Source organism: Pteropus alecto, unplaced genomic scaffold (assembly GCF_000325575.1).
Source record: "Pteropus alecto unplaced genomic scaffold, ASM32557v1 scaffold155, whole genome shotgun sequence".
NCBI lineage: Eukaryota > Metazoa > Chordata > Mammalia > Chiroptera > Pteropodidae > Pteropus > Pteropus alecto.
Window position 1 is genome coordinate 10,671,450 of NW_006438113.1, and position 15,890 is coordinate 10,687,339.

At 34.6% G+C, this 15,890-nt stretch overlaps 1 protein-coding gene across 3 annotated transcripts in view; it reads right to left on the reverse strand.

Moving 5' to 3' along the window:
* Positions 1 to 15,890, reverse strand: part of VCL (vinculin) — a 90,331-nt gene that overhangs the window by 50,542 nt on the left and 23,899 nt on the right. For all 3 annotated transcript variants that reach the window (XM_006915501.3, XM_015592215.1, XM_015592214.2), the window contains exon 2: positions 7,699 to 7,769. In XM_006915501.3, coding sequence (XP_006915563.1) covers positions 7,699 to 7,769 — 71 coding nt within the window. The remainder of the gene's footprint in view (positions 1 to 7,698; positions 7,770 to 15,890) is intronic.

Below are 15,890 nucleotides of genomic sequence, written 5' to 3' on the forward strand. Positions count from 1 at the left end.
GAAGAAATTCTTATAAAGAATGGTGAGAAAGAGTCTTAGCAACTGGAATGAACACCACCCTGGGAGTCACACAGTTCAGGGTCTGAATCCTACTTCTGCCATAGATTACTGGGTAACATTTAACAAGTTACTGAGCTTCTCTGAGTCTTAGCTTCCTCAAATCCAAGATGAGGTGGATAAAATAGTGCAATGTAAAAAACCCTGCTCATAAAGGTATTCAAGAAATGGAGCTGCTTTAATAAGTTTTTTGTTTCGTTTTCTGTTGTTGTTGCTAATTTGCTTCTACTAAGGAAAGAACAACTAAGACTTAAGTAAATGGGGAAAAATTTTTAATCTTGAAAACTTCTTAATTTGGGACTGGACCTATATGAGAAGAGTTAAAGTAATAATTAAGGAAATACTTGTGATCTAATTACTTTTAGTGTCTCTTCATTTTTGCAGGGTAGGGTTAGGGCAGCCAAATGACCCCAATTCTCATATAAAATAAAGCAGTTGGATCAAATAATCTCTATAATCTCTTTTAACTTTAAAATGTTATGATTTTAACTTCTTTACAGCTTAAGAGTTATAAGACACTGAACTACATCACAAAGTATATTTGTAATATTCCTTCTTTGAGAATACTTAGGAAAAGTGTAAACTTCTATCCTCTAAGAGTGATGTAAAGGTACTGTCTGGAGAGAAAGGGCTGGACTATATGATTTCTTACAAAGTCAAACTATGGAAAAAATATCATCTTAAAAGCCAGGAGACCACCAACAGGAAACATGTCCTGCCACTTATTAGCTGAGCAACTTCAGGTAAGTTAACTTCAGGTAAGTTAAAGTTCATCAAACCTCAGTTTTCTTACCTGTAAAATACAATATATTAATACCTATACGTTTGTATTCCCAGAATTACATGCAAAAATGAAAATATATAAGGATCTGGCCTAATAATATGTACTCAATAAATGTAAGTTCCCTTGGCCCCTTCAGTTCCTTTCAATCCTGTGATTTTGATTACATTGTAGACAATGGAAACCAAAGTATTGCATGTTTAAAGTTTTATTTGTTTATTTCTTAATCATGAGGGGTATAACAAAGTAAACTAAAAATTAAATTCCCGCCGAGCTATGTAGAAATTTTCTGCAAGTTAATAAAAAGACTCAGAGTCATCATTGAGAAGACTCAAAACTTAACAAATCATTTTTGTTTGAGAAAATGTGTGAAAAACAGTCCTACCCAACTATGTTTAATGTGGCAAGTTCAAAGGCGAACTATTTAAAGTTTGAGTGCTTACTCTAGGTCACAAATGCAGCAAGTCAGCTGCCAGATGTGAATGATTATCTCACAGAAATTTGGTTATCTAAGAGTCAAAAATCTCTTAAAATAGCAATGGAAAGGATCACAAAAAAACTCGTTAACAAATCAAAAAATCAGAATCACACATTAGTCTCAGACAAAGAAAGTTCATTGAGTGGTATGAACAAAGAATTATTTCATAAAAAAAAAAAAAGGTATACTGGGCACTTTCACAGAGAAGAGTGTCTAAAAATATAAATTTCATCACAAATTATTTTGAGTATTCAAGATCTTAAGAAAAGAAAAAGCTAAATATAAGAGCTAGTGATCTAAAAATATGACACTACTACTTTAAGTCGAAAGAGATCTAAATTAAATTAAGCATGTTTGAATCCTTTTTAAACTTATTTTTTGTACATGAATATCGTTCAAGATGAAAATCATACAAATATATACTGTAACTATGCTTAACTAATAAAGTTTAAGGGTTAAAACAAGGCAGTTTCCTAGGAAATATGATTAATAGCAATTATGTAGATTGCCAATAGTACATACACCCTTTCACACAGTATTTTAGGAACATTCTTTTATTTGATAGGCCTAGACATTACAATATGTTTCAAAAATAGTCCAAGCAGTGAATCAATCCAAGTTTTATGATTTCAAGCAGACTGTTCATAGCAGCACTGAGACAAAGTAACAACACTTACAGTTCTAAATGAAACTGTCATTTGCCTGCCAACAGACAAAGCACATTATGCCCTTTTTGAGTTCATACCATAAGGCTACCTCACAAGTGACACCTTTTGATATGTTCATATATTGAACACCCTTGGATAACATCCAAGAATTGCCTTCTATTTATTCATTTGTACTCCACCGCATAAGAATGAAATTGCTATTGCATACTGCAATAGCAATTTCTCCAAGGCAAATAGTTTGCCATAAACATTTTTACTTCTGAGGAATCAATCTGACACAAATCCACACTGACAGAAATTAATCTGCTCAGTTTGACATATAGCTTATTTTCCTTCACTAGCACCTGTTTCATCCTGTATTTGGCTATGAATCTTCTTGAAAAACCACTTTCACCTTGTCATTCAACTGCTCAAGAAATGCAAAGCTTCTCTCATGCCCAATGCCCAATTCCTCTACCTGGCTTTCAAGAGCCTTTATCACCTGGCCTAAGCTATCTATCTTAGTTCTTGCCACTCCCTAACATGACTGTACCTCTCCTCACAGGCCCCCATGACTTGCTCATGCCATTCAATCCACCCAGAGTATTTTCCTGTCTCCCCATACCTTTCCCCACACAAAGTTTTTCCTTTTTTCCAGCATCTATCATCCCAAGTCTCACTTCCTATGCGAAGCTTCTTTCTACTATTCTTACCTGCAATGATAGCACCCTTTCTCTGAATTTCTATTGTAAAGTTAGTCTGCATTACAGCTATTTAATTTGAAACTTCTTAAGGGATTTTTTAAAAATCTCTCTACAGCAGCAGTTTTTCACCTTTGTTCGTCCACGATACACAGAAGAATAAAACTCACATATATGACATACCCCCACGGTGTACCTGGGATTATGCACAATTTCTAGCCACAAAAGCTGTAATTCCACTAATTTTTCTCCCACTAAAGAAAGCATAATAAAAAGCCAATGAATATATCACATTTCAGTAAAAGTTAAAAGAAAAAAATAATATCTAGAGACTGGGAATGAGAGAGATGTTATTGTAAATGTGACCTTGAAAATGCTCAATTATTTTTTAGAAAAGTAAAATAGAGCATTTACAAACTTTGGCACTTCATTACTATTAAAAAATAACTTGAAATACAGCTACCAGTGATCATTCATAATATACTGCTGAGAACTGCTGTTCTACGTAGCACTTAGCATGCTAAACGCATAGAAAGCAATTAATCAATCAAATGCATATACATATTACTGCTACTGCCTGATGATGATCAATGATAACGCTGCAAAATGCAAACATGGAGTATAGTAGCTGAATCCCCTGCTGATAATCTCTAAAGGAACAAATGACTTCTTATAGGATGAGTCAAACCATTATTTTAATAGTATAGCACTCCTGAAGTCTATGAAGATTGACGCTGTTTCTACGGTAATCATCATGCAATCCTACACCTCTTGTGCAACAGTGTGGCTATTAATGCAATCTTGGGTAAAATTAGTAAATTGAAAACTCTGATCTGCCAGTGCAGTCAGGGATCAGATAACTCTTGCTCCCTCAAGAAAAAGCCTTCCTGTGACATGCAAATCTTGTTCTATATTAAAATGGCTCTCCTTTTTACAATAAGAAATTGCCCAAGCATTGGAAGTTACTTATCAACAATTACAACTCAACTATATAATCTTTAACTGATAGTAAACCATTCTCCAACATTACAACATGCCCTTAATTGCCAGTCACACAAATAGACTATTTGATTTTTGAGACCCCCCCAAATCCTGATAATGTCAAAAATTCTGAAAATGTCATAAAAAGTATCTAAATTATATGTCAGATTTCTTAGGTATGAATCTATTTGCAGAACACGTCTTCTGTTTTCTGTAGCCCTGACATTCTAACATTCTAGGAGTTGGGATTAATCTAAGAATAAAAATTTAAAACTTATTTTATTCTTTAGTGTTGCCAAAGCATATACTATTTAAAAATCCTTGTAAAAGTGGATGACAGAGGAAGCTTCAGTCTGTCTTGCCCTGGAAACTGCCAAACATCAACCAAACAGCCCAAAAGAATGTCCTACTCAACAGTTCCAAGGATGTCATTAATTGCTTCCATCTGTTTCCCCTCTGTCCCCTCCCCCCAGTCAAGGCATCTATTAAAGTTATTTTCTCCTCTATTTTGCATTCTAAAGAAAAGCAAGAAAAGCATTAAGAGCCATCATGTTTTAAATTGCAGAATATTTCTATGCCCCCGGATATGTCTGACAACCACAGCCATATTGTTTTTGTGCTTAAGGCTATTTTCAGGTAACATGTCAGAGAATAGCATATTATGTACTTTTTAAACACTGCTCAGTAAAATTTTAATTTATCATAACAATATTTTTCCCTGACACCCCAAGGAAACTAGGGTTTTCTTCATGGTACAATAAAGGTTAAAACCTCAGAATGGTTTCATCCATCGATGATCCTTACCAAAATCGGTGGTTTTATTCAAAGTTACACAATGATGACTTTCTATTTCTGTCATTTATTCCACATTTAGTGGTGAGAATTACCCTCATCAACTAGGGCTATTAGGCTATAGTGAAATATAGTCTGTACAGAAAGGCAGAGTAGTTACACAAATTTTTTTCTTGTGATGAGAACTTTTAAGATCTATTCCCTTAGCAACTTTCAAATGTAGAATACAGTATTGTTAACAACAGTCACCGTGCTGAGCATTACATCCCCAGGACTTACTCATCTTATAACTGGAAGTCTGTACCTTTTAATTACCTTCACCCACTTCATCCACACACCCCCCTCTACCCCACCCCGTTTCTCTGGCAACTACCAATCTGTTCTCTGTATCTATGAGTTTGGGGTTTTTTTTATTTTTAGATTCCAATATAAGTGAGATCATATGGCATTTGTCTTTCTCTTATTTCACTTAGCATAATGCTTTCAAGGTCTATCCACGTTGTTGCAAATGGTAGGATTTCTCTTATTTTTATGGCTGAATAATATTCCATTTTTTATATAACATTTTCTTTATCCATTCATTCATTGATAGACCACTTAGGTTGTGTCCATGTCTTGGCTATTATTAAAAAAAAAAAAAAAAATGAACATGGAGATGCAGATATCTTTTTGAGACAGTGATTTCATTTCTTTTGAATAAATATCCAAAAGTGGAATTGCTGGATCATATGGTAGTTCTATTTTAAATTTTTTGATGAACCTTTTAGAAAAGTACGATAAATGCTTAATTCTTTTCTTTAAATTACCAGAATAAGGGGTTGGTGTCTTAGTTACCACCAAGGGTGATCAATGAAGATGCAGATATCTTTTTGAGACAGTGATTTCATTTCTTTTGAATAAATATCCAAAAGTGGAATTGCTGGATCATATGGTAGTTCTATTTTAAATTTTTTGATGAACCTTTTAGAAAAGTACGATAAATGCTTAATTCTTTTCTTTAAATTACCAGAATAAGGGGTTGGTGTCTTAGTTACCACCAAGGGTGATCAATGAAGTTTTGTTTTGTTTTAAAGCTACCTACTTTTTGAAAGATGTTATCACAACTAGGGCACACTTCCTAATTTTTCTAAGTCCCCTAGGAAGCCTATGAGAGCACATAGCATATTTTAAGAGTATATCTCTGGGAATGAGCAGAATAAGTTTACTGAAGAAATTCACTTACCAATCAAATGACATTCAAAGACCTTAATGTCAAAGTTAAAAGAACTTTCTGTAGGGTCATGTAGTCTAATTACCCACCTGATGTTAAAAACTCCTGTATGCTATCTCACCATCCTCTGTACATTCCAGCGGATGAGGGGCAAACAGGTACAAGTTGGAGCTGTGTTTTTCATGTAAGGTAAATGCAAGTTTAATTCAAATGTTTGCTGACATAGGATTCCTCTTAATGTTACCATGCTGATGAAATGGCATATAAACAAAATAGGCTCGTATTGGTTAGAACTGTAAGACACCCTGGAAGTCACGAAGTTCAATGAAAGCAAGTCGAAAAAGATATTCCCACAAAACAGGCTCTACAAAAAACAGATGCTTCTGGTACCTTACTTCCTGACACATGAACATTTTGCAGAACTAACAGAAACATGGTTCTATAGAAACACCCAGTCAAGTAAGTTAGAAATAAGAAGACATCAATATGGGTGAAATTTTGCATCTGTTAAATGAAAATAACAGAACATAAGGAAGATAAAAATAAAGGAACAGTTCTCACTTTATTTAAAATTGTGATATATAACATACATAAAGAAAATTGCACAAAACATATTTATAATATAAAATATAATGAATAATTATAAAACAACCACTCATGTAACTCAACACTATAAGTCAAGAAATAGAACATTATTACCAATTTAGAAGCCCCTGTGTGCTTCTTCCCCCGTTTACACCCCTCTTCCTTCTTCCCAGAGGTACCACTACCTTGACTTTTATGATGATTTCCTTACCCATCTTTATCATTTTACCAAATAAACAGACATCCCCAACAACACAGTTCATTTCTACAATGTTCTTGAACTTTGCATAAATGGAACCTAACTACCTATCAATCATTCATTTATCATCCTCAATTTTTTTGAGATTTAGTCATTCTTTTTTTCTAATTGAAGTGAAATTCATTTAACCATTTTAAAGTGAAAAATTCTCATTCCTTTATTACTTTATTAATATTCCAATTTATGACCACACCATGACTGTTTTTATCCATTCTACTGTAGATAGACCAGTGGGGTCAACATGAACAATGGCAATATCAATATTTTTTTATATGGATCCTCGTATACATGGACATAAGTTTCTCTACAGAACATACCTGAGAGTGAAATTGTCTTTCTATTTTATTAATGCCAAACTCCTCTCCAAAGAGGCTATACCAAGTTATATTCCCAGCAGCAGTGTATGAGAGTTCCAATTGCTCCATATGCTCACCAACAACTGATATTATCAGACTTCGTAATTTAGGGGCTTATAATAGAATAATTTGCATTTTTCTGATCACCAATGATAAAGGGTACCTTTTCATAGGTTTATTGGCCATTTGGATTTCTTCTCTTTTGAAGTGCTTATTAAAATCTTTTGCCTCCTTTTTGTAATTGAATACTTATCTCATTCTTACTGACCTGTAGAGGTTTTACTTTTTTTAATTGAATTATGCATCAGACTTGACTTTTACCTAGGACTTGACTGCCATATAAAACAAAGCTATTAATCAAACACAATATAATCAAGAACCTGAGTTTTAACTAATCAAAAGTTAGTATCTCTACTTATATACAGGATAGGACAAAATGCCTGAAAATTATTTGTAGGAAAATTAGGTGATAAGTAAATTTAATTTAAATTTAAAATGCAACTGTTTTTTAAAGCTTTTATCTACTGTTATTCTTTTATCACCAAGCAAAGGTGTTTAGTATGTAATTCAGATTCATGCATGCTAAGATCAGAATATTTCGGAATTCTTTCCATTCTAGAAAACAAAACTCAGAAGTGATGATTTTATTAAAAATAATTATGTTTAAAATGCCTGACACCAGTGAATAAAATCGACAGTATAAAATCTAAATGTTGGAAGATGACATTTCAATTGTAAACACAGCCTTATATTAAAAAAAAAAAAAACAACTGCTCTCAGAATCAGTTACGTTTCTTTCCTAAGAAGAGGATTATTCTGCTTAGCAACAGAAAAATGTTATAATTACTCACTTAATAAATGCTGGTGGCATATCTCTCTTCAAAATTTGATCCTCAGTGGTTTGAACAGTCTCTTTTCCAACCTACAGGTGAGAAAGATTCGCAATTTAAATTCCCAGACTCCTAAAACTATTACTTCGACATATTTAAAACATACATTTTATAGGAACCCTATCACTGAAGTTTATGGATTCACATAAAATTTCTGCATATTTTGAAATTACCAAGATTGTTCCCATACATGCTTCCACAATATACTTTGATAACAATATGGAGTACAAACGCAATGTATTAACCCTTCTCCAGAGTAACTAATATGAAGGCATCATTGAATACGATGAGTAAAAAAAAAATTCATCATTGAGAATATATATGTGTGATGTATGTACGTTTAATTAACAAACTGCCACATCTCTAAAAGACTACATGAAGTACCTGAATCAAGTAGGGTAGGCTAAAATGTCTATACAGAAAAAAATTGATGTTACTGAACTGGGAAAAACATGTGAAGCAATTATGACTCTGAAACTAAAACCAAACGTGAAAATACATAACTGCACTAGTAATCAACAAATTTTTCCCTAGTTGTAGAACAACTTAAAAAGAAAAAATATATAATGCTAAATGCTGCAACAAAATAGTTTTATACCCTGCTGGTGGCAATATAAACTGGTATATTCTCTTTTGAAAATCATTTGTTAGTGCATGTTGAGACATAAAAAATGGCATATCTTCCTAGATATTCCACTTATGGGAATACACACTATAAGCAATAATACCAAATGTGGTAATAATAATATTTACAAAAGTATTCACTATCATGTTAGTTATGAAAGCTCAGATTTTTTTAAAATAACATATCCAACAAGGAGGAACAATTAAGTAAATTAAGATGTCTCTTTAGATTGAGTACAATGGGGTCATTAAAACAATGGTTATAAAGACTCAGCGCTATGGGAAATTTTCTGACATATTTCATTTAAAAGGAAGAATAAAAATAATAAATTTAAAAATATATTTAAATATTAAAAGTTAAACCAGATTGTGTGTATGTGCACGTGTATTTATGATACCACAAATGGTACACATACACACTTTCTTCAAAATTATTCCCATGTACGGCTTGGAGGTCAATTTTTCTTTCACTATACTACATGTTATACAGTATTCTAGAAAAAGTAAACTTTAATATAGTGAATGATGAAATTCACAATTTTATCAATATAAAGCTACCTAAGAATGTTAAATCATAAATATAAACCACATTTGATGCAGAAATCTGTGAAATTTTCTAAATCCTACTATTTAACCATTTAACTTTTGATTAAGTTTAAAGAAGAAAAAAGTAAGAAAAAGTCCCTAAATGCACAGTAAAGCAGCTAAAGAAATAACACAATAAACTATTCTCAGGGAATACAAGTCATGCATAAGTTAATGAGTACAAGTGTTTTTCTCTCAAGTTAATAGCTCAGAAAAAGAGCAACACACATATACCACTGTGTAATAGCCAGTGCTTTTGTAGACAACAGACTGTCTGTATCATAATAAAAGCCTTTTAAATCAGCAGCTGGTTCTGTAGAGTTTCTCAGATCAAAACATGACAGAATATTTCCAGATGTATTGTTCACTATATTTTCCAACTAAAATCAACCACTCAAAAAGCTGTTGGCCATGATTTCATGAAGTAAAAAATAATGTTCAGCAACGAAGTCACTAACTCATATTAAGTATAAAGGGCCTAGAAGGATATTCACATCTAGATACACACACACACACACACACATACACACACGAACACATATACATATTCAAGGAACCATAAAGAGGCCAGTGTGGCTGAAGTTCAGTGAGGAGGAAGGTATAGTGATGACGTTGGGTAAGAAAGCAAAGGCCAGACACAAAGAGCCTTTTAGGCCAGGTTAAGGTGTTTGGAATCTTTTCTAAGTACAATAGGAAGCAGGAGTACTAAACAAGAGATTGATATCATCTGACTTTCTTTTTAAAAGGTCATTTTGCCTGTGACAAGAAGTGATCTTAGCAGGCAAGGGAAAGCAAGGTGACCAGTTAGGAGGCTACTGCAGTCATCTAGAGGAAAGGTGACAGTGACTTAAAGTAAGACCTGAAAGTGGAAATGGAGAATTAGTTCTTTTGGAGGTAGAACAGGACTTGCTCTTGGGCTGGGTGGCATAGGGCCTGGGGAGTCAACAGGGGGTGGGAAGGAAAGAAAAATAAATAACTTGCGGGTCAATTAAATAAAATGTCTGCAAAGACAGCAATGCTAGACAGCCAACATATGGCAAAGATTTTTCATGAAAAAATAAAACAACCATGAGTACACCAGGCAAAACTGTTAAAACAATTTTGCAAATAGCAAATATTCTGACCTCAGCGGAGGTAATCATTAAAGAATGAATTTTATTTAATTATTTTGTCTCTTTAGTAAAGGTAGAGGTAGGCAGATAAAGAGAAACATAATAAAACATACTCAAGGGCTACCTATTTAAAAGCTATTTTTAAATATTTAAGTGATGGGCACTAACTCTGATTTATTATTCTAAGCTGCATTCATACTTGCAGTGACAGTATCCACAAATGCTCCAATCTTCAATACACTCAGTATAGAATTAGGTCAAGTACAATGAATGGTCCCATTTTTAAAGCACAACACATAAAACATGATTATGTAGAATGAATGCCATTTTTATTTGTGGAGTTGATTTTTGGCAATGCTGTCTAATAGAACTTTGTTATGATGGAAACGTTTTATTTAAACTGTGTTACCCAATACAGTAGCCATTAGCTACATGTGGCTATTGAGCATTTTAAATGTGAGTAGTACAACTGAGGAGCTGAACTACTTTTATTTAATTTTAATTAATTTAAAATTGTTTAATTAAAACCATTTTTTACAGTGTTTTAGGTTAACAGTAAAATTGAACAGTAAAAAGATACGCATATTTCCCAAACACTTCCTGCTCCCATACCACCAAGAACCTCCCCCATTATCAACATCTCCCACCAGAGTGGTACATTTGTTACAACTGATGAACCTACCACTGACACATGATAATCACCCAAAGTTCATCATTTACATTACTATGATGGGTTCACTCTTGGTGCTGTATATTCTATGGGTTTGACAAATAATGGCGTGTACCCACCATTATGGTATCATAGAGGATTGCCCTAAAAATCTTATGCTCTGCCTATTCATCCCTCCCTGTCCCCAAACCCCTGATAATCACTGATCTTTTTATTTGTCTCCATAGTTTTGCCTTGTCCAAATTGTGGTATAGTTGAAAAAATACAGTATGTAGCCTTTTCAGATTGACTTCTCTCAAATAATTTTAATTTAAATTACTACATGTGGTTAGTGGCTACCATATTGGACAGCTCAGATCTATGGGACTTGAACTGTCTCTTAAAACTGGTTTTGCTGCCTCTAGACACCTCCTTCTGCTAATCCGCTCTTTCACACAGCTGCTAGATTAATTTTCATTTTTGCCTTTGCTACATGGTTTCTTCATAAAAGAAAGGAGCTGAGCCTGGAAAGGCAGGAGTTGCCAGGTGGAAAAGAGGGATCAGACAGCCCAAGCAGAAAGAAGAGCTCAGGCAAAGGCTCAGATGTGTTTGAGCACATGATTGACTTGACAAGAAAGGAAGGCTGGTGTGGCTTCAGCAGAGGAAATGAGGCTAAAAAGGAAAGCTTGAGTCAGCCTAGGAAGGGCTATATTATGCCAAATGATGGCAGAGAGAATTACATAACTTAAAGTGCCCATTTATTCAAAGGCTGTCACCCTCTGTTCTAGATTTTTCCAATTCAGTATTCTATCACTGAAGTATCAAGTCAAGAGCTTCCAAAGAAGCCAGTTTCTAATGACAGCGGGACGAGAAAATCTTCTCTTTTGTGAATACGTGGCCAAGCATATCGAGGAGGACCAAAGACAATCTTCATGTTTTTAAGCCATCAACCAGGAGATCACAGGAAATGTACTTTCCTCCTCCCTCCCCACACCATCAGAACGCCATCTATAGCATCCACCTTTTCTAAATAAAAAGAGTAGAACAATTAAGAAAGGGATTAATTTACAAAATGCTCTTTGTTAGCTAGCAACAATCTTCGTGGCTTGTAGAAAAACATTATTTCTGGAGGTCAGCCTTAGTATGGAGAAGCATATGATTCCTAAAAAATTACTACTCTGCAAACAAGCAGATTGGTAATAATCTTGACAGATGGTTCTCGAACCTGTTCCACATCGGGTCATCAAAACGCTTGGCTGCTTAAGCCAAATGTTTTTGCTACAGACATGTTAAGAGCCCACACATGGGAATTTGGTGACTTGGTTTCTAGTTCCAACCTACCTAATAAATGGCCATGTGACCTTAAATTATTACTCAAATATTTCTTCTACACTATGCGATCTCTTTAGGTGTCTCCTCACTTGCCTACTGTGGGCTGACCAAACTCCATTTTAGCTCTCTGATAAAGGAATTTCACCTTTACCTTTTCTATCTTAAGTCCTCATTTCCTATCTCAAATTCTTTTTGGAAACAGAACATATATAAAATGATTAATAAATATAAATTTTAAACGATCTTAATTTTACATTTTATGACTGTATATTTTACATTTTATGACTGTGAGATGAAACTAGATGCCTGATGTTTTTTAACCTTAAAATAAATCTTATTCCCTCTGAAAAAAAGGCCTATGTTATACAAAAGGGTTAAAACCCACATACGCATGGCGGGGTGGGGCGGTAGGGGGTAAGAGGGAGAAGAATGACATACAGGTCTTAGTTATAGTCTAAGCTCTGAGCAGGTTTTCCAGGTCAGCATTTAAGAACAACCCTTTCAAAGAAATCTAACTTTATAGCAGATATGTTTTATTTTTGTCCAAAGTTTATCCCATTGCTGAAACTCAGATTTGTTGGTTCTATTCACTGCTAACATTACTTCTCTTTTATTTTCTTCTTCAGAGAATTACTTCTCACTCTTGAGCCCAATTCCATTCAATTCAATAAAGAGGCAGCAAGTGCCAACTATGTGTCCACTAGGTGGTGGGAAGAGAATGAGACAAGAAATAAAGCATCCTTAGACATAAACTGAAATAATGGCTGTGAATGAGTAAGAGGCCCGGGGGCATTTCTAGGGGCTTGGCAGGAAGCCCTGTTTCTTTTGAAGAGCTCTTACTTTGTTCAGCACTTAATCTAAATAGCTTTTGTTCAATTTGTGACTTTAGTTCAAAATTCTATGGGAGAGGCCTTTTGTCTTCCACTGCTGTTATTATCACTTCTTTTATCACAATCTATTCGATTTGGTTCAGTAATATACAAAGGTTTGGTTTCTCTCCAGCAAAAAAAAAGCTTGGTTGATTCAAGTCACTATCTGGACTAAAAAATATGTTAATATAGATGTCTACCTTAGCTAGACTAAGAAAACAGGAAGATGAAACACAGCAGGGAGGACTTGTGTTACCAATTTGTACAGTGTAAGTGCTAACTATAGAGCAGTATATTCAAAGGGTGGCAGGGAGATGGTAATCAACAGAGTTTTTAATGTATTTGAACAAAAAGATATAAATAATGAAAATGCAAGACTAACTTACAGTTAAAGTTACAGTAGGCCAAGCTACAGGGCAAATTGACTGTGACCAATTGATTGTGACCAGACAAAGGAATGTGCATCCATCTGCCTGTACTTAGTCTGGCTCAAATCAATGTTTCTTATGGCATAAGTATGAGCCTGATCAATCCATTATACTGAACTGCCATTCTGATATGTACTGTGTCCATACAAGGGTAATAACGTATGTGACCTATCATCAGCAACACCTTTGTTTTCCTGCAGTGGTCATGGACTTCTAATCCATCCACCCCCCTCACTGGTACCTTTCGTATCATTCACAGATGATATGCCAGAGTGTTTAAAAGGCCGCATAACAGAAAAACAAGGATTCTTAACCTCTCTGGTTTCCAACTCACTTGTTCACTTAATCAAGCACTTACTGAGTACTTTTTATGTGGTAGGAAATGTGTACAACACTGTGTATGATGAGGATACAAAAACAAGACTCAGTCCTTGCCCTTCACAGACAAGAAAATACTGAAATTATTGTTACTCAGTATAGCGTGCTATAGAGTTACATGCAAGTTTGAGCTCTGTGTCAGTGAGATAGGAAGGTTTCACAGAAGAAAAGATACTCTAGGAAGGCCGATAAAAGTTCTCCAGAAGTAATAGGATTTGGGGACGAAAGGAGTAGTGGGGCAACATATTGGTGAGAACAGCCAGTTAAGGGAATACAGATGCACACGGCTGGAATACAGGGTATTGGGTAGAGAGGAGATGAGGAAAAGATAGAAAGTTGGAGAAGCAGAAGGAGGACACAGAAAGACTTTATTGCGCTTAGACTTTATTCTCTAAGCAATAGGAAATTATTTAATGGTTCTAAGCAAAAGACATTATTTCTAGCATTTCAACAAGAAAAATTCAGCAGCAAGAATGAACCAGAGGGAAGAAAACTAGAAAGAAAAAGTTTACTTCTTAGTTCATTTAGTCAATCAACAGGAGGAACACCAAATCTGAGAAGAAAACTAGTTAGTACTCAGAATATTTAGATGTAGATAAGTAAATGTTCAATAAGCAACTGAATAGATGGTTCCTCAGTTTACTTGCCTGGGCTGAACAAATAGATTACATAGTAACAAGCAATCAGGTGATTCTAAAAACCTTGGACAATAAATGAAATCAAGACCCACCGTCACCAATGGATAACCAGCTGGTGGGAGAGCAAGCTGGTAGAAGAATAAGCTGGTGAAAAGAGCTGAGAAAGAAATATCTGAGAGAAGCAGAGGGAATGGTAGAATTGTGTCACGAAAGCCAAAGAAACAGTTTCAAGAAAGTGAAAGAACTGTCAATAATGACAACTGCCAGAGAGGTTAATGGTTTCTAACACATTCACAGAGTTGTGCAATTATCACTGTGAACTTCTTTATTACCCCCAAAAGAAACCCATTAGCAGTCTCTCCTCTCATTTATTCCCAACCCTTCCCCACCAATATCCAGCCTCAGGCAACCACTAACCTACTTTGTCTCTATAGATTTGCCTATTCTGGATATTGTATATAAATGAAATCATATAATAAGCAATCTTTAGTGACTGGCTTATATCATGTTGTAGCATGTATTAGTACTTCATTGCTTTTTATTGCCAAATAATATTCCACTGTATGGTTATACCACATTTTATCATTCATCAGTTGATGGCATTTGGATCATTTCTACTTTTTGGCTGTTATGAATAATGTTCATACATTAGTATATATATTTTTGTGTAGATGTATGTTTTCATTTCTATTGGGGCAGAATTACTGAACCATATGGTAAATAAATCTGTTTAATGGCTTGAGGAACTGCCAGACTATTTTCCAAAGAGGCTGGACCATTTAACATTCCCACCAGCAATGTATGAAGTCTCCAATTTCTCCACATCCTCAACAACACTTGTTCTTATCTGTTTTGTTTCTTTTTAAATTATAGCCATCCTAGGTACATTGGTGTCTCACTCTGATTTTGATTGGTATATCTCTGATGGCTAATGATATTGAGCATCTTCTCACGTGCTCATTGATCATTTGTATATCTCCTTTGAAATTCAGATAATTTACTCATATTTTAATTAGGTTATGTGTGTTTTGCAAATACTTTCTCCTAGTCTATGAATTCTCTTTTCACTTTCTTGAAGTATTTTTTCACAGCACAAAAGTTTTTAATTGAATGAAATCCAATTCATCTATTTTTTTAATTTTTTTTTGCTTGTGCTTTTGTTATATAGTCATGCATCACTTAATGATGGGGATACATCTTGAGAAATGTATCATTAAGTGATTTCATTGTTGTGCAAACATCATAGAGTGTACTTACATAAACCTAAATGGAATAGCCTACTATCCACCTAGGCTATATGGTATAGCCTATTGCTCCCAGGCTATAAACCTGTACAGAATGTTACTGTACTGAATACTATAGGCAACTGTAACATGATGGTATCTTTATATTTGAACATCTAAACACAGAAAACATGCAGTAAAAACACAGTATAAAAGACAAAAAATGGCACACCTATATAGGGCACTTACCATGAATGGAGCTTGAGGAACTGGAAGATGCTCTGCATGAGTCAGGGTGCTGAGTGAATGAGAAGG